Below are 17,966 nucleotides of genomic sequence, written 5' to 3'. Positions count from 1 at the left end.
AATGTCTATACAATTATATAAATATGATATATTTATAAGAAATTATTTTTAAAATTTATTAACATTATTTATATAAAATAAAAAATCAAATATATAACTAATGATTAGATAAAAAATAGTTAACATTTACATTAGAGCTATATTAAACTAGCTAATTTAAACTTTATATTATTGATATAAAATAACAGAGTCCAATGTACTTTTATTTTTTAAAAATAACATATTTAAACAAATAAAACAATATTCTTTCAAACAATTGAAGAGTACAACTATAACATAAAGTAAGCGGTATGTACAAAGGCCTTATATTTTTTTAGTTTAAGGTTGGTGCAAAGTTTCATACCCATTAGATATCATTTGAGTTGTTTGGAATGCATATTTCCCTGTTTTGTACCATGCATCATGCATGAGTGTTCAAAAACATTGCGCACTCAGTTTGCTTTTAGACTATGTCCCATCTCTAATGGGTATGATACTTTGCATAAGATTTAAACTAAGTGAGTGTACGGCCTTTGTAAATTATCATACCCAAATGATATCATTTAGTATATTGTTTGAAATGCATATTTCTCGTTTCTTAGCATGGCATCATGCAAAAGTGTTGAGAAATATGTCCATGTACTTTTTAGCCTATGTACTTGTTTTCAATAGGTATGATACTTTGTACAAATGTTAAACTTACTTACTTTAAGGCTTGTGCTAAGTATCAAACCATTCTTTGGCATGATTTAGAATGCAGATGTAAACTATTTTTTACTATATGAAATTACTCTTAACCCTAAACCCTAAAGCTTATATCCTAAATCCTAAACCCTAAACCCTTGCACCTAGATCCTAAATCGTTCAACTTAGATTCTACATTCTAAACTCTTTACCTTAGATGCTAAACCCTAAACCCTAAACCCTTGTACCTAGATGCTAAATCATTCAACCTAGATTCTACATTCTAAAGTCTTTACCTTAGATGCTAAGCCCTAAACCCTAAACCTAAATCATAAACTGTAAACAGAATACCATAGACGTTACTTTCTATATTCTAAACTCTTAACCTTAGATACAAAGCTATAAATCCTAAACCCTAAACCATAAATCATAAACCCTACAACCTAGATCCTAAACCCTAGAACCTATATCTTAGACCCTAAAATAAAATCTCTAAACCCTAGATTCTATATTATAAACCCTAGTTGAACCCTAAAATGCAAGCAATAATTTACACTTTTTGATGATTTGTGCAAAGGTTTAGGGTGCACCCCAAGCTATTGCATGTGCAATAAGTCAAGGCATGTGCAAAGGGGGATACAACCCCAACCTGTTGCACAAATCACCAAATTTGTGCAACAGGTTGGGGTTGCATCCGCCAACCTGTTGCATGTGCAATAGGTTAAGGGTATAGGTTGTCAGCCTGTTGCATGTTGGGGGTACACATGCAACAAGTTGGCAACCTGTACCCCTAACCTGTTGCACATGCAACAGGTTGGCGGGTGCAACCCCAACCTTTTGCACATGCAACATGTTTACAATTTTGGGTTTGGAGTTTAGATTTAGCATTTAGGGTTTAGGATTTAGGGTTCAAGGTTTAGGTTGGGATGCACATCAATATATTTTGTTTTTTTATTTCAAGTGTGAGATTCGTTGGGCTTTTTTACAGTTGCTAATGTCTTTTTCTGAAATTGTTATAGGTATTTACCCTAACAGAGGGTTTAGAGGTGGCGTTATATGAGAAGAATGAATTCATAGGCTTTGGACAAATACATAATCTTGATCCTATGAATGTGTGTGATTTTCAATTGTGTGGTGAGAGAAGATGTGTAGTGATAATCACCAACGTGTTAAGTCCTGCAGTGCATTTAAAATATCCACAAGGAGACTTTGAAACATTGGGTGATATCTTACAATGTGACATTTTTGATATGCAAGCACATTGAACTCTTTAGGACCGAGATGAAATCGTCCCAAAGATATACTTTCAAGATATCAAGAGAACTTTTATCAAGGAAGAAAATGTTGAGATGTTGTCTTGCTCAGGAGAAGTGTTAGCACTTGGCATATTTAAGGGCTATTCTCATAATCTTCTTTATATGGGGGAGGTAATTAAGCTGACTAGTAACGGGGTCATTCAAAATGCAACGGATAATATGTCACATCTAGAGGTCCTTAATACTACATCTCATCTTCAGGTTCATAACTTGTCTTGTGTTGACAATGATAAGATGGGACCACAAAGCAAAACAAATGAAGTGATCGATGGGATAAGTGATGCAATAACAAAAATTGATGATATTAGTGCTCATGGCCATGATGTTCACACCGGAGTGGAGGGCCGAGATGGCAAAACATCTAAATGTGAAGTAGAAACAGTTTAATCACACAATTCAAGATTCGACATTGGCAACAAACTGACTTTAATGAACTTGTCTACTAGATTTCCAATCCCAAGATATTATAAAGTGCCATCAAATAATTCCAAAGGCCACTCTACATTTGAGTTCAAAGATGAAGATTCAATAAAAATGGGTTCAATGGGTAATGGACTCACAACTGGGAAACACAAGACACTATTCACAAAAAGAAAGTATGTGAGTGTTAAGAGGCGACAAATAATGGCATTGATTCCGGAACCCAAGAGACATGTAATGTTATCTAAGGAGAATATAGAAAGGACTCTTATGCAAGTTTGTTGTAGGAAACTTTACATAAGAAAAGTTGCAAAAGATGATTTTAAAGCCATAGACAGGACCTAATAGACATAACTACCTTCTTCAAGAGTTTTCTTGCTTTCTTCATCAAGGTGATTAGGACTTTTTGAGGACAAGACACTACAAACCTAGATTGAAACCCATGGTTAATGGGACATCCATATGTAATCAAGGATATCTATGGTTAACTAGACTATCACATGGTACATATTGAACCATCTGGGAAGAGGTAAAAGACAAAGTAGTTCATAAAATTCATGGAAATGCCTACAAGCTTAAATGCAAAAGAAGCACTAGAAACACAACTACAACATTAAATCAAATCCTTGATGATCATGCATTACCATAGCCTCATCTTCCCCAAACTATTCCGAATGGAAGCGTGGAATGCCAGGAAATGACAAAAAAGGTTGTGCTAGAAACAATCTATAAAACTTTACTAGATAGAGAAGAGAGCATGATTTCAAGGGAAACCTTGTATAAAATTTGGCATGGACAGTTTTCCCATGTCAAGACACCATCAAAGAAAAGGATGTCAAAATGCAAGACATGTGATGAATTGAAAAATGCCATTCAACATAGTAAATGTGAGCACAAGTGAGGAAAATATACAAGATAGAAAACGATCCATTCAAGTCGTGCAAGATGCTAGATTGTTGTATGCCTAAAATTCCATGTGCATTACCATTGATGGCGTGGATCATAATACAACAACATTACCAAGATATAGATGTGTCCCACTGGCATTGGAGACTAAATGTGTACTAAAAACACACTTGTGTGGAGTATTAGTGCATGCATTTCGACTCTTTTGCGATGCATGGATTGACTGTTTACATGAACATGATAGTAACCAAGTGGCAACATCCATCATGAAAGCAATATAGAATGTTAGAGATACACCTTTACACCACATTTACATATATTATTCAATCAAATGGTGTATCGATACACCACCTATATATTGAATTCAACACTCTTTCGACATATTGCATATTGAGTGGACGTCCACAATATTTTCAGCTTCATTAGCCCTATTTGTAAGGGTGTGATCCATTTTTTTGGGTGTAGCAAATCGTGGTATTATTTTTAGGGCCATTTTGGGGCCGCCATACCACGCGCTCCTAGGTGAGATTTTGAATTTTGCACAGACTCGATCTCCCGTCGAAAATTTTCCCGATGTCATGATGCCGCACTGGCGTAATAATGAGATGCAATCTATTTATTATGAACACCATAAAGCTTGACACACGGTAGCTCTAGAATACATCGTGCATCTTTGCACTACTTTGTGCAACGCAGTCTCTAGCCTGTTAACCACCTGTCATTGTGTAGCCTTTTGTCATAGCTTTGCCACCTATCATTGTACAGCCTTTTGTCATAGCTTTGCCACCTGTCACTCGGTAGAGCCCATGTAGATCATTAAAATTCAAGGAAGCTTTGTAGATATGGATGTCACATATGCAGGGTGGAGTGCCATCTCCTTCGCTTATGGCTTCAATCTTGACTGGTATTAGTGACTTTTATCATTTGGTCAACAGTCACAAGGGACGGGAGATTCTTAGATGTGAAATTGGTATTCGCCCCAGCAGTTGGCATCACTGCAGAGGGAAGAGTAGAAATGGCATATAGAAGTTTGGGTTCAAGCGCGCTAGGCTCAAATGGGAGGTAGAGTCAATAAACACTTCTTACTACACTTGGCTCTAAACATAGTAGAGAGAGTGTTTCACATCTTATTGATGCAAGCAGATCCAGATGCCGTCTTACGCATGGCTTCATATTATTATGCCTCCCTTCTCGTAGCAAATCCTGATACTCAGGCTAGAGATGATGCTAGACATATTATTTGGCATACTATTCTTGCCTTGGTGAAACCGGATATGCGAGCCTCACTTGGATGCACCCTTAACCAACGCGGAGTTCACGACTGCCCTCTTGGCCCTTTACAAGGGCAAGTTCCTAGGTTCAAATGGGCATTCTCCCTCATTCTTTATTGCTTTTTGGGATATGATTGGGGATCACATTACCTCAGCCCTGCAAGGCATTTGGGACTCAAGTGAGATGCATGGCTCACTCACAGAGGGTCTCATTCAACTTATCCCAAAGGGAGGTTGCAGAAATTTAGTGTCCCAGTGGAGGCCTATCACACTCCTTTGGAGGTTGCAGAAATTTAGTGTCCCAGTGGAGGCCTATCACACTCTTGGACATGTGTTACACAATTTTGTTCAAAGTAATAATTCTATGATTGCAACCCTTACTTTTCGACCTTATGCATGACACATGGATTGGTTTTATACATGGCAAAAGCATTTTTTATAATATTTTCTCATTCTAGGAAGCTTCAAAGTGGCCCATGCAAAGCAGCCATTCTACTCTTGGATTTTGAGAAAGCTTATGACAAAGTAGATTGGGGCCTTTTGGAGGGAACCTTTCTTTGTTTTGGCTTTACAGATGCACAGATCATAGGGGTTTCCTTTTATACAGATCAACCCACAGCCAGGTGCTTATTAGTGGGGTAAGGGGAGAGAGTTTTGAGATTTCAAGATCAAGCCACTAAGAATGTAGCCTTGCTTCCTTCTTCTTTTATTATTGGACTAAAGCTATGAATATCTATATTAGATCTCAATCTGATATTCTTGGGTTGAAGCTATAAGTATCTATATTAGATCTTGATCTAATATTCTTGGGCTGAGACTTGCTTTGAGATGGGAAGTTGAGTTTTTAGATAGCGAGGTGGCATATGATACTACTATTTTTTTGGATGCCACAGACACTCACTTCTTTCAAGACAGCATTGAATTTATTTTGCACTACTACAGTGGGCACATATTAATTAGCATAAATCCAATGGTTTTTAGATCAATGACGAGGACACTTTGGATTGCTAGGTTGGCTTAGGCAGACCCTTGGACACAATTCGGGTTAATTAGAAGCATAGGACGTGGATATGGAGTCCAAAACATATACAATGATCCCCCCAATGAAAGAAAAATCGGAGAACTCAATACATAAAACTATAGGAAAATGTAGAAAGTAGCAATTGGCAACCCTCGAGAATATCCATGTGATAATTCTCAATCCTTCTTAGTAGAGCTTGGCATGCTATTCTCACAAAATCCTTCTAAGTAGATCCTATTCTCAGTAAAATACCAAGGTAAAATATTGGCACCAATCTCTCTCAAGCTCTGAAACACAAAGAATTCAGATTTGAAACAAGGTGGGTTAGCAAACCTTATGAATGTAGTTCATCTTATTCTATTTATACTATTTGTTCTTTATCCCATATTTGTTGCTCTGCTTATATAGCAACATAGGGTTCCGAGTTTTGCAATTGTCAATGGTTGCCAAGGCATGTATCCAATTGTCACTTTTGGAATGATCTTTTACTAGGTTTAGATCTTTCACGATAGAAAAAGATGGTCCGCACTAGAAGTTGTAATGGAGGTGCCATCAATGTTTCATGGACCAATGAAGCAATCTTTTTTGCAAAGAGACATGCAATGAGACAATCTTGTGAGTGACATCTCATCCACGACAGTATCACATGAAAGTTTGGACAAAATATAATCATCTTTGAATGTATAATGAAGTGCGCACACAGTAGATTTCTCCTTAAATGCAACCCAATAGAATTTAGCATCTTCCCATCATTCTTAGCATTGTCATCATTCATCCCATCCAAGTTCCTCATCATTCTTCAAGCGTGTAGCATAATCAAAAGGTACAAAAATGGGGAGGTCAACTAATGGAGTATGAAAAAGAAGAGTTTCGACCCAGCCCACCCTCCTGCTGGGCAATATTGGCGAGTAGATATTGGGGAGCATCGTTATATCTTATTATTGCTTTAAATGTTTGAACAGAAATCAAATAAAAGCTATCCACAGTACCAAGAGAAAGTGTGCGCGCGCACATACACACATGCCACACACAAGGATCTGCCTAGGATGAGAATTTTGCTGATGACAATTCATGCAAGCATATTCAAATTATCCCTTGAAGTTGGATTATCAGTACAACCATCGTGACATTAAAAACAGCTGGATAGGAATGGCCTTACAGAAAAGAATCACTTATGATCATTAGCTGAATTATCACATTGTTCCCAGACCATCTACATTATACATTTACAGAGCTTTTTACATTGAATGCTTCTCTATTTAGGTTCACAGATTTTATCATGGAACCACATGGCTTGAGAGCTCCACGTTAGTGGGATTGCACACAAACCTGTGTCGTACCTAGGTCAGCAACACCTTTACAATAAAGTTGGTATTTACATATACAGGCATCCCTTCTCACTGAGCCCATTCATGATAGTCACATGATGCCATTTTGATCGAGTGCAATCATTATTTTTTATGTCTAAGCATGTTCACTAGAATTCAAGCTCATTCTTCATTCCGTGGTTTTATAAACTTGACATACTCCCGCTGCACCATCTCTCCTCCATTTATAGGGTCAAAGGCACACCTAAAGAAGCTGTTCACAAACCAAAGCTTCGTCAGGCCAAAAGAACCAAGTAAAAGTAATGGGATCCAAACAGAAACCTGCCCTAGGTTACAAAAAGAACGAAAATTTTACAACATGCCACATTGTGAAAATGCACAGAAGGCAAGTAGTTTTCAAATTTTAATAATCCATAAACATTTTGTAGAGCACTTTGTAATTTTAATTTACACTTGGGCAGTACTGATGCTGGAATGCACATCATCAGATATCATTTTGAGCTTGAGCATTCCTTGCAGTCGGAGCCATGCTGTGCATGGGAATACATGTGCCCTTCATGCATAAGAGCTGTAAAACTGCTACATCCGAAGTTAACTGTGATTAGCTTGTGGGCAATATATAGTGTAGGAAGGAAGGGTAGCCAGGGTTGCTAACTGTCAAGGTCTACGGATGATTCAGGAGGAGGCCTAGGTGGTACTTTTAGCCCTGCTAAAATAGCCAAGGGACTGAGGCTATACAACAGGGGTAGCAGTCATCATTTTCCGCATTGTATCATTGACGAGCCTGGATCCCCAGTGTCACCAATAGAGACAGGACACCCTCAGGACATCTAAACATGTATGAGACATATGTCTTGCTGTACCTCAGGTGGGAGCCCTAGACCTTCACCCCAGTCCCCACTGCAACAACTTTCTCCCATGTAGGAAATCCTGTTTTAGGCATTTAGACAGGTCCACCCTTCATTTTTCATTATTATTTGTTGTGCCCACTTTTAACTCCACTGACTCATAGCCAGGCTGCTAGCCCAAAGCCTAGTAGGGATGATTCAGGAGGAGGCCTAGGTGGTACTTTTTAGCCCTGCTAAAATAGCCAAGGGACTGAGGCTATACAACAGGGGTAGCAGTCATCATTTTTGGCATCATATCATTGACGAGCCTGGATCCCCAGTGTCACCAATAGAGCCAGGACACCCTCAGGACATCTACACATGTATGGGACATATGTCTTGCTGTACCTCAGGTTTCACGGGGCCCCGGTCTCCACTGCAAGAACTTTCTCCCATGTAGGAAATCCTGTTTTAGGCATTTAGACAGGCCCACCCTTTCATTTTTCATTATTCTTTTGTTGTGCCCACTTTTAACTCCACTGACTCATAGCCAGGCTGCTAGCCCAAAGCCCAGTGACTCCCCTCCATCCTGCCTCAGCCTCCCTGATCCTATCCACCGCTCCATTTTAGTACCCCCCGCCTTCAAGACCTCTTGGGCTGTGGCTGCCACCCTTCCTCTCCTCTTCTCATCATCTCCAAACTCCCTCTTCACCATGCCCTTCCATTCTCCTCCCTCACTTTTTCTTCTTCTCCTCTTCCTTTTTCCTGTCCTCCTGTGATTCTTCTTCATTCCAGATTCATGATAGACCAGATCCTGCTTCCTTGCTTGCCTTGCCCTTGTACAGATGCAGATTATTATCCCCCCACGTTCCTGCATCCTCACCTCATGAGTTGGATGCTCGTGACTCGTGAGCTAAAACATACACACGGTGCCCATGATCATGCCAAGCAGCAGGCCAACAGCTAAGTCTCCATCCAAAGCTGTTTAGGGCCCTGGTTGGAGGCACGGTTGGCAGAATGGCACATGTTATTCTCCCCCCACGTTCCTGCATCCTCACCTCATGAGTTGGATGCTCGTGACTCCTGAGCTAGAACATACACACTGTGCCCAAGCTCATGCCAAGCAGCAGGCCCAACAGCCAAGTCTCCATCCAAAGCTGCTTAGGGCCCTGGTTGGAGGCACAGTTGGCATAATGGCACTTTAGAAACACATGTTGCCTTGGAAAAGACATACCACAGAAAATTTTCTATAGAAAGAGGCACCTACTTAGAGACCAATTGTTGCTTCAAAGTCCAAAGATTTGGGGTCATGTGCCCTCAGTAGTTACACCTAAGAAGATGCGCAAGCAAGAGACTCGTTTTATGGATGTGGAATGCTTGAGGCCTTGCAAGCTCTCCTTATTCAAACGCGACTAAGCAAAGACAAACTCCCTCTAGCCTTCTTCATCCATTGTCTCTACCCCTCTCAAGCTGGCCGCCTTCACAGCAAGAAGGCCACGCCCTTCTTGCTTTCCTAGGATTGGATCTGCCCCCCCTCTGAAGGAGCAAAAAATTGGTCAATGGTGTCCTATCATCTTAATTGACATAGCTTAGAAGATGTTAGACAAGGTTCAGCTTCGAGCTCTCCTCCCTGACCTCATCCACAATAGGAGCCGCAGACTTACAGATCACATCTTCACCTTTTTAGAGACCACTAATTAGGGCCAGAAACAAGAGCATCCCCTTGCCATCCTACACAAGATGAGATTCTTAATGAGCATTCCCCCTCTCGAATTGATCCAACAAGCCCATGGGGCCCTTGTTTCACTCTGTCATGAAGCCCTTGGGCTAATGCTCGAGGGTACAAGATGTTGGCCTAATGGCCTACGGCTCTCAGTCCAGAGCTCTCAGATTTGAAGCTAGTAAATGATACTGCCCTAAGGATATGTGCTACTTGATGCCACTACAAGAAGCCACACAACTTTGGTAAAGAAGGCAGTGAACTTGCTGAAGACACTGGAGGATTTGGATGAAAATTGCTCCACCCCTCCATAGTATCTGCCCCAGGCCTCTGTATTGGAGCAGTACCAAACAGTCCCTTTCGCCACATGTGACATCTGCACATGATTCCACAAGAAATGTATTGGCTGAGTGAGGACGAACCTTCTCCAGGCTGATACAGGCCAAGGTGGCAAAGCACATAAAGATTCTACCCTGGGCACAGCAGGGCTTTGAACCATTGGTCTAGATATGTAAAGCAAGACAACTGCGAGATCATCATTCATGGCTTGACTTCAAGCACAAAGGCCTAGGGGAAGGTGTGACAAAATGATATCTTATGTTATACTGTTAGGCACAATGAACTAAGGTAGCCCTCATTCAAATGGAAATATCCCATGCTTCCCTTGCAGGCATCGCTCGCTGTAATAGCGACAGTTCTAGTCATTTAGGAACTAAGGCAACACATTGTATAGCTTCCGTGTCACATTAGTAGAAAGTTAATATCACAAACATACCTGATGAAGCACAGTTAGTCCAGTTAGGCGTGGTTCACAGTAAATGTGCTATGGACAAAAGCCCCTCAGATAGCTTCGGTAATGTATGGGGGTAATCAAGGAACTACAGTGGAGCATTGTATAGCTTCCGCATAGCAATAGTAGAATGTTGATCCCACAGCCTTTATATCTTTAGCCTAAGTCATCATACATTCTGAATCTTTTGAACAAGGTGATCCACTTCTGACAGCTGTAATGGAGGTCTTCTAAAAAGAATGAGACTTTGACCCAATGGCTGAGACCCACGGTTCAAAAAATCCTAGAGGTGTTCTACTTTGTTAAAGGATTCGATGATAAAATGAAGATGGTGTACTTTATACATTGTCCTCATGGGGATATTGCTTCAGATATGTTGCCTTCCAAGGCTAAAAACTTTAGATGAAGCATGTAATTGGAAAATCATTTAAGCCCAAAATACAAATACAGAGAAACCATTTTAGTGAAGGGACTACTAAGAAGAGAACACAATGAAATAACTCCCGTTCAATTCCTAAGCAAGGAGTAAATAATTTCAAAGTATCCTACTATCAAATCAAATAAACTTGTAAACCATGGAGGGAATTTCACAGATGAAGGCGTAGGAAAGGCCACAAAAAGCAAGCACAGATCAGCTAAAAAGGATAAACTAAAAGAACTCTCAAAGAGTTTGATGAATGAGAGGCAAAAGAAAGACTACCATTTGTACTGTGGGAAATGGACTGCAGACCACAGGAGGTTTATACAGCTCATAAGTTGGGGGAAAGCGGGTATGATCATTGAAATTTCAGAATCTGAAGAAGATATATCTCCTAGGGATAAGATGTCAAGTTGTTGCAGATGAAAACATTTTCACAATTAGAAAGGATTGTTCATTTCTATTCGACCCAGCTGGATGAGGTTTGAGGTTCAGCTACACTCTTTTCAGAGAATGATAGAGAAAAAAGAATGTTTGATGAAATTGAAAGCGATAACTGCTCCACGAAGAAAAAAATGATAAATGATAAGGAAAAAAGAATGTATGCCATGTATGATGAAATTGAAATTGATAAATGCTCCATGAAGAAAAACCTCAAGCACAAAAATTATTTTCTTGTACACTAGTCTCACCTTCCATCTGACCCCACAATCACAATTGTGTGCTTTTCTGGTCCAAATGCAACAATTGATTTGGTCTCCTCATCGGGCAGCCTAAATTGAGCAAATGACCACTCTGAACTGAAATAACTGGGTAGCACACCTGCAAGGAGAAACAAACTGGTACAACTCAATCTGACAGCTATGATACCCACAGTTTAAATCTAAAAAAAAGAACCTTGTTGTTACCTTTCATGAAAGAAAATGTTGACCCTGGGTTTGCACTCATAGTTGTAGAAGATGCAGAATTAACTGTGTTGCTCACACCATTCATGTTGCCATTACCATTTCTAGAAGGATGGTTTATGATCCCTGCAACAGCTTGGCCTCCTTCAAGTCTTCCTTCCTCCATTCCTGTTGGTGCTCTGAGACTGAACACATGAACAGTGCCTTTATCACTTGAGACAGCCAACCACGGAGAATTCGGAGAAAATGCGATGCTGTAGATTTCTGCCCTGTCCGCACCTCGTCGAAGCTGGAAGAAGACAAACATGAAATATATGCCTCCATAAAACTAGAATATATCCAACCCTACCCCCCCCCCCCCCCAAAAAAAAAAAAAGCCAAAAGAACAAAGGAAAGAAGAGGAATTCGTAAGAAATTTTAAACAAATGTATGAGCAAATGAGAAAATTAACAAATTAAAATATCTTAGTAAGTAAAGCTACGCTTATGTTCTCATCAGTACCCAAGCATAGCTGCCATCTGGGTTTCGAAAGATTCTGGGCAACACCTAATCTTGGTATTTCATTATGGTAAAAAGACTTAATAAAATAAGCAACTACTGACACTAGCAATATACAAACATGAAATAATAACACATCAATCTAATGAATTCATCCATTCTTTGACAACTAATACCTGTACAAATTAAACAGCATCAGACTTGGGGAATGGACGCTACAAAACAATTATGATGTGATTCACTACTAGTAGATCCCCTTAGGTTAATTTCCTGTATATATGAACCTTTAAAGTATGGCGGTATTCACTAATTTGAAGGCCAGGCAAACATTAAAATGTACTTTCTTGAGCCTCACATGGCTTGACACATTAAGATATGCTTAAAAAAGAAAAGAACAAAAGAGAGAGACCATCAACAACCATGCATTTAAGTTTCAATACATAATATGACCAGATAAACATGTTATGCATGATACCAGGTTCAAACTAATTGACAAAATAAAGGGCATGACAAGTATTTCCTTTAAAATAAGCCAGCAATCTTCATTCTAAGAACAAATATACGCAAATAAGGCCAGGGAAGGGAGCTATGTACATTATCTAGATGGAACATGCTGCTGCTGAATGGCAGGGGTTCAAGATATGATTCAACACTGTTCCTGGAGTTGCCCCACAGCTCGAGGGATCTGGCAGTTTTCAGTTTGAGTTGCCAAATTCTGGGTCAGCCATCATTTGTGAACTCGTATCCACTCCTTTAGCATATCATGCAAGGCAAGTTTGATAAATAAAGTCACGGTTAAACTCTTCTTTGTATTCTGTTCCACTTTCCTAAACAACTACGGCCGACTTTTCATTTTGGGGGGGCACCACTGAGAGAAAAGCCTTGAATCCACGGTCCACCACAGTAACTATCAATTGCCACAATGTGGTGCCAAATTCATCATGATATGGTGTATTCCAGAACTCCAACAGCATAGCAGATAAGAAGCTCCATTTTGAGGCACCTTCTATTTACAAAGACATGTAATGTCTTAATCTTTCCTTTGCTAAATGAAAAATCACAATTATAGCTAGACAACTAAAGAATTTTTTAAAGTAAATGGCTTGCATGATTTTATCCATAATCTTGAAACATGACGGAACCAATGCTGCACCACCAGTAAATCAGGTCTCAACTATTTTCTTCTAAGGTAAATAGATCGGGATGAATGCAGAAAGGTAACCTGTAACGTTTCCCTTGAGAAATCACACTGACAAAAATGTATCTGAAAAGACAAGCATGTTTGAAAGAGACTTTGAAACAGTGCATTAGGAGCATAAAATTCAATACAGATTCAAAAAGCAAAGAACATGTATAGCGTGCGGAACAGCATGCATGCTGCATAAAAGATAAAGATCAGTTCCCCCTAAGGAGCAACGTGGAAGGGGCAAGGGCAGGGTGCAAGTTACAAATTCATGTATTTGAAAATTGTAATAGAGGTTAAAACCATCAATATTAAGTGACAAAAGCATTGAAGACAGACTATGGACATTCTAATATTAAAAATTAAGGAATCTAAAAGATATAATGCTCCATGATGAACAATGACGTTTGAACATTCATGAGGATCAGTCATGAGGAATGCATGAATCATGATGCTCAATCATGACATTCAATCAATCATGGCGGGGATTGAGACAAATGGTCAGGAATCAAAACTGAAACATTTATTTATAAAAAACGAGGAGCCTAGAGAGTCATCATCATCAAAAGGCATCACCTCCCGCAACAGCATTATTGTCATGGTTATTCTGAGGCTTCTAATGAATATTACTTGATACCTCCTCTCCTTTGAGGATACAACTGGAGGTGTCCCCAGTGTGAAGGGAGCCCACCAGACAAGTCCCATTTGATGGTTTAACCCCGTATAGGTTGGCCTTCACCTAGTACCGGACTTCCACATGATTCCAAACCTCAGTTGAAGGGGTGTGTGGCTGGGTGTTTGTTGAAACAACCGTCACTTTTTTGGGGGGATGGGTTGTGATGCAGGTCCATTCTATTGAGTACCATTGTGGATATCCTTCAAAGGATGGACGCCAATCAAACATCTAAGAAAAGTTCAAACATCAGATTGAACCCCCTCTATCGCCTACATCACGCTCATTAGATCCCCAACAATGATATCGAAATTAGGAAATATCAAAGGGAAGTACCAACTCCACTGCCTGCGGTGGTTAATGGTGAATCTCTTTCTCCTCCCCAGCATAGAAGACACCATGAGAAAGTCTATGAGGACACAAAGAAGCTGGTCAGTAAGGTCTAAGGTGGTATCTTGGATCCACCCGATGAACACATTCTTCAAAGGAACCAAAGAATCAGAAAAGATCCCGTTTGCTGTCTTCCACCTTGAAGGTGATGTCACTCTCTAGTGGGAAGTCCCAAAAGCCAACCACCACTTCAAGCACCACCTGCAAGGATTAACTTTCCTCATGAATACAGAAACTCCTTCAGTGGGACACTTCCATCAGCTTATAAGAGAATCCGTTACAAATTATACAAATGTATTAAGATGGACCCTGCAAAAGTTAAGCCTGTCATTGAATGGCCAATTCCCTTGGATGTTCATAATGTCCATTTTTTTCTTGGTATGTGTCAATTTTTTTTTCTTGGTATGTGTTCATACTACTGCCGCTCTCTCAAGCACTTTGCTCATATACCGTCCACTACATGAGCTTACCAAGAAAGATCTTACCTTCGTGTCTATGTATCCGGAAACATGTCTAATGGTGCAATTGACTACCTAGGTCCAGCTCTGGGACTGGGTGCAGACCATGCTCTGAAGCTCCCAGTCTTTGCAAGTTGCCCGGCCTTAGGTATACGTAAAACTAGTAGGCATTTAAACCAAGAGTAAAAAGCCTACAATAAAAAATGGTTCACTTGAAAAGCTCTAATCAAATACAATAAACCGAGGGTATCATAGAGAATTGAAGCCATACGCTTCACTCTAGCATGGGAATCTTCTTTTCGTCTGCCTAATTCGTAGTTTGGTTTATGTACTCGGCACCAAACAATTCCTTAACTAAGAAAACAATCAACAACATTTGCACAAAAACCAAATTTGTGCAAAGCCAGTTACACTCGTTATCAATTGCTTATAACTGACAAGATATTTACCTCTTGTAAACGTGTGCCGTCTAACGTGTTGAACACCCGTATCAACGTGCCTTTGTTGCTGGCGGTAGCAAGTAGCCGGCCATCAAGAGTAAGTGCCAAGCATGCGAGGTGAGAATCGTGCGCTGATATGAATTTGGTTTCCTTAGGACCGTGTCGCTCGATCCGCACTTGTCCTTTGTGGAGGCCGGGGCACGCCAAAACTGAAGAGTGAGATGTGGGCGACAGAGCACAGAGGCCTTTAGGATTTGCGATTGTCTCGATCTGAAGAAGCAGCTTCAAGTCTGCAAAGTTGTATACGTATATCTTCTGATCCAACACTACAACGATGCGATCCCTCCTTAGTTTCACTGCCCGAACCTCGCTTCTAAAAGATAGCTCGCCGATGCAACGGCCTTGATTATCATCCCAAATCATAACTTTGTTGAGGGGATATCGTGGATTCGCACCACCTCCTACGATCACCGATAAGGCACATCGGAAGAGCAACTCGACGATACCGATCCCGCCATTGTTGAAATCCCTCCGTAAGATCTCCCTGAAGGGCTCACAGTTATAAACCCTGAAGCCCGAGTCTGTGGCGCAAGCGAAGCATCCGTAATCTTGATTGAAGCCCAAGAACAGAGGAGCGCTCTGGAGCGGCTCGGACTCTTTTGAAGAATCCGATGCTGGAACCTGTTGCCGTGGAGCAGGCTTGGGTGACAAGGAAGATTGAAAGTCGGACGGGTTTCCAGGAAGATGAGAGTTGGAGACAGGTGAAACCAAAGCCATGGGAGCGGCGATCTTGGGAAAAGGTCGCACCAAGCTCTGAAAAGAGGTAGCGAGCAAGCAGGGTATGCCAACAAGCCCAAAGGATGGGGTCAGAGCGTCATGGAGAGAGTTCAATGAAGCAAAATATGTAAGAGGAGGAGCCAAAAACAGACACAGCAGAGACACAGGGAAGACCCAAAACCAGAAGGTTGTGAGGAAGGAAAGACACCTTCAGTGCAGAGGAGGTGGAGTTCAAAGGAAGGTGCTTAGGAGATTAAGGCAGCAGAGCCTAAAACTCAGCTCCAGCTTTGTAGACAGGAAGATTAAGTAGAAAAAGAGAGAACCCAACAAAGGAGCAGAAGAAAGCAAGAGGATTTCCGTTGCAAAAGCAGGAATTCAACAAGACCCAATTCAGAAATGAGATCCTAAGGCCCTGTTGCAAATCAGGAATTCAACAGGACCCCAATTCACAAGCATATCTGATAACCTCCTGCATCAATCAACTAAGAGACTAAGAGAAGGGAGAAAGGGAGAAGAGACAGAGGTAGCTCTAATTGAGGCAAATCACTCTAAAGACATGCTTGACCCTCATTACTACGAGATTCAACATACATAGTAGTACATACACACATACATAAGTAAGTTACAACGTCACTCCGACTCGCAACAAACGAGAACATAGAATCAGTAAATGCTTCCCTCGTGGCCTTGAGTTCAAGGAGGACATGATACTCTTTTCCAAGCGGGTTTTCACAAGCCTCCATTAAAGAAAGCATTCATCTGCCCAGGAGCATGGCAAAATGCATGTATGGTCCCTACCATGGCAATGATTTCAAGGAAGAAGAAGGTTTGATTGCATGATGGAGGAATGAGGCCCCAGGGATTCTAAGTCTGGGGATTCCTATCCATGACTAGGCATGCCAAATGAAAAAGACGCAGGTGCCCATCCGCCTACGGTTGCATCAGTAGCAAGCTTTCCAGTTAGCATCTACTCGAATTGTAAAACCCCCTAATTTGATATTACATTGCGTACAGGGGCCATTTCAAGTAACTTTCGAAGGTCATTCTGGAACTACTGCCAACCTGTGTGCCGAAGGTACTAGAGCCGTCGACAATGTCATCCGCACGCATTGATGAATCCATGGCTGAGTATCTCTTAGATGTGCCAATCAAGATTTTCCTAGGTTAACTATTGAAGTTGGTGCCACGATTTCACAAAGAACTCATCCAATCATTGATGGGTGAAACTACAGTGCCCGAGGTGGATGATTTTCACGCCGCGTCAATTCTTGTCTCAACAGTGCCACTCACTAACATGTGCATCCCGGTAATTTCCACAAGAGCACAAGGCCAACTCTTTTCACAAGTGCTCATCGACGGAGGGTCCAATGTCAACACTGTCACCTTGAAGACTTGTCAAGAGATCGGTTGGATGGAATGGGAGCCAGCACCGTTCATGGTGCGGATGGCATATCAGCAGGCGGCGAGTTTAACCACTTGGGATCCTGAAGGCGGTTATGCTTAAAGTTACAGGGATCTACTTTATATTCTCATTCGAAGTTCTCAACACAGATACATCCACCTGTCCGGAGTATAGATTTTTATTGGTGGGTAGGCCTTGGCAGCAGAGTCAAGCAGAATTGGGAGCTTAATACTTTGTCATTGTGAGCGTGTCGATGGGAGCAGCTTGCGTGCTGGAAGGAGCAGTATGCCCAGTCTTGGCTGGACGGTCAACATGGCGGATGGCTTGGATGATGACGAGGAGGAAGAGTTTCTGTGAGCAAACCCGAATCTAGTCCCTTTGTTCACAATCGACGTTAAGGAGATCTCCACATAGTATAGTATGATGAATTGCTATTTTTTATGACTTCAGGAATTATGCCCCAGTACCTGACATTAGGAATTATGCCCCAGTACTTGACACAAGATCAACAAAAGCGGTTGGCATTGCAGAGCCATAGATCTGAAGTGATGGTTACCGCC

The 17,966-nt window shown here is 41.0% G+C and overlaps 1 protein-coding gene across 1 annotated transcript; it reads right to left on the bottom strand.

The window, feature by feature from the left end:
* Positions 1 to 6,740: 6,740 nt before the first annotated feature.
* LOC147889218 (autophagy-related protein 18c-like) lies at positions 6,741 to 16,633 on the bottom strand. The gene is made up of 4 exons (XM_087391398.1): positions 15,237 to 16,633; positions 11,589 to 11,874; positions 11,373 to 11,502; positions 6,741 to 7,178 (listed from the first exon to the last, which is right to left on the bottom strand). The coding sequence occupies exons 1-4, from the start codon at positions 16,002 to 16,004 to the stop codon at positions 7,088 to 7,090; spliced, it is 1,275 nt and encodes a 424-aa protein (XP_087247524.1). The 5' UTR covers positions 16,005 to 16,633; the 3' UTR covers positions 6,741 to 7,087.
* Positions 16,634 to 17,966: the final 1,333 nt, after the last annotated feature.

This window comes from Dipteris shenzhenensis, chromosome 20 (genome assembly GCF_047967505.1).
Source record: "Dipteris shenzhenensis isolate YYH24624 ecotype China chromosome 20, Dip_SZ_1.0, whole genome shotgun sequence".
NCBI classification, from domain to species: Eukaryota; Viridiplantae; Streptophyta; class Polypodiopsida; order Gleicheniales; family Dipteridaceae; genus Dipteris; species Dipteris shenzhenensis.
Note: the sequence above shows the minus strand (reverse complement) of the source record. Positions and strands in the feature narration are given on the sequence as shown.

Excerpts from the sequence above, each read along its gene's own strand:
- LOC147889218 (XM_087391398.1), bottom strand. The coding sequence starts at position 16,004 with ATGGCTTTGGTTTCACCTGTCTCCAACTCTCATCTTCCTGGAAACCCG. Across the intron at positions 11,875-15,236 it reads ACGGCACACGTTTACAAGAG|CTTCGACGAGGTGCGGACAG; the intron begins GTAAATATCTTG and ends GTCTTCTTCCAG. Across the intron at positions 11,503-11,588 it reads AACATTTTCTTTCATGAAAG|GTGTGCTACCCAGTTATTTC; the intron begins GTAACAACAAGG and ends TTCTCCTTGCAG.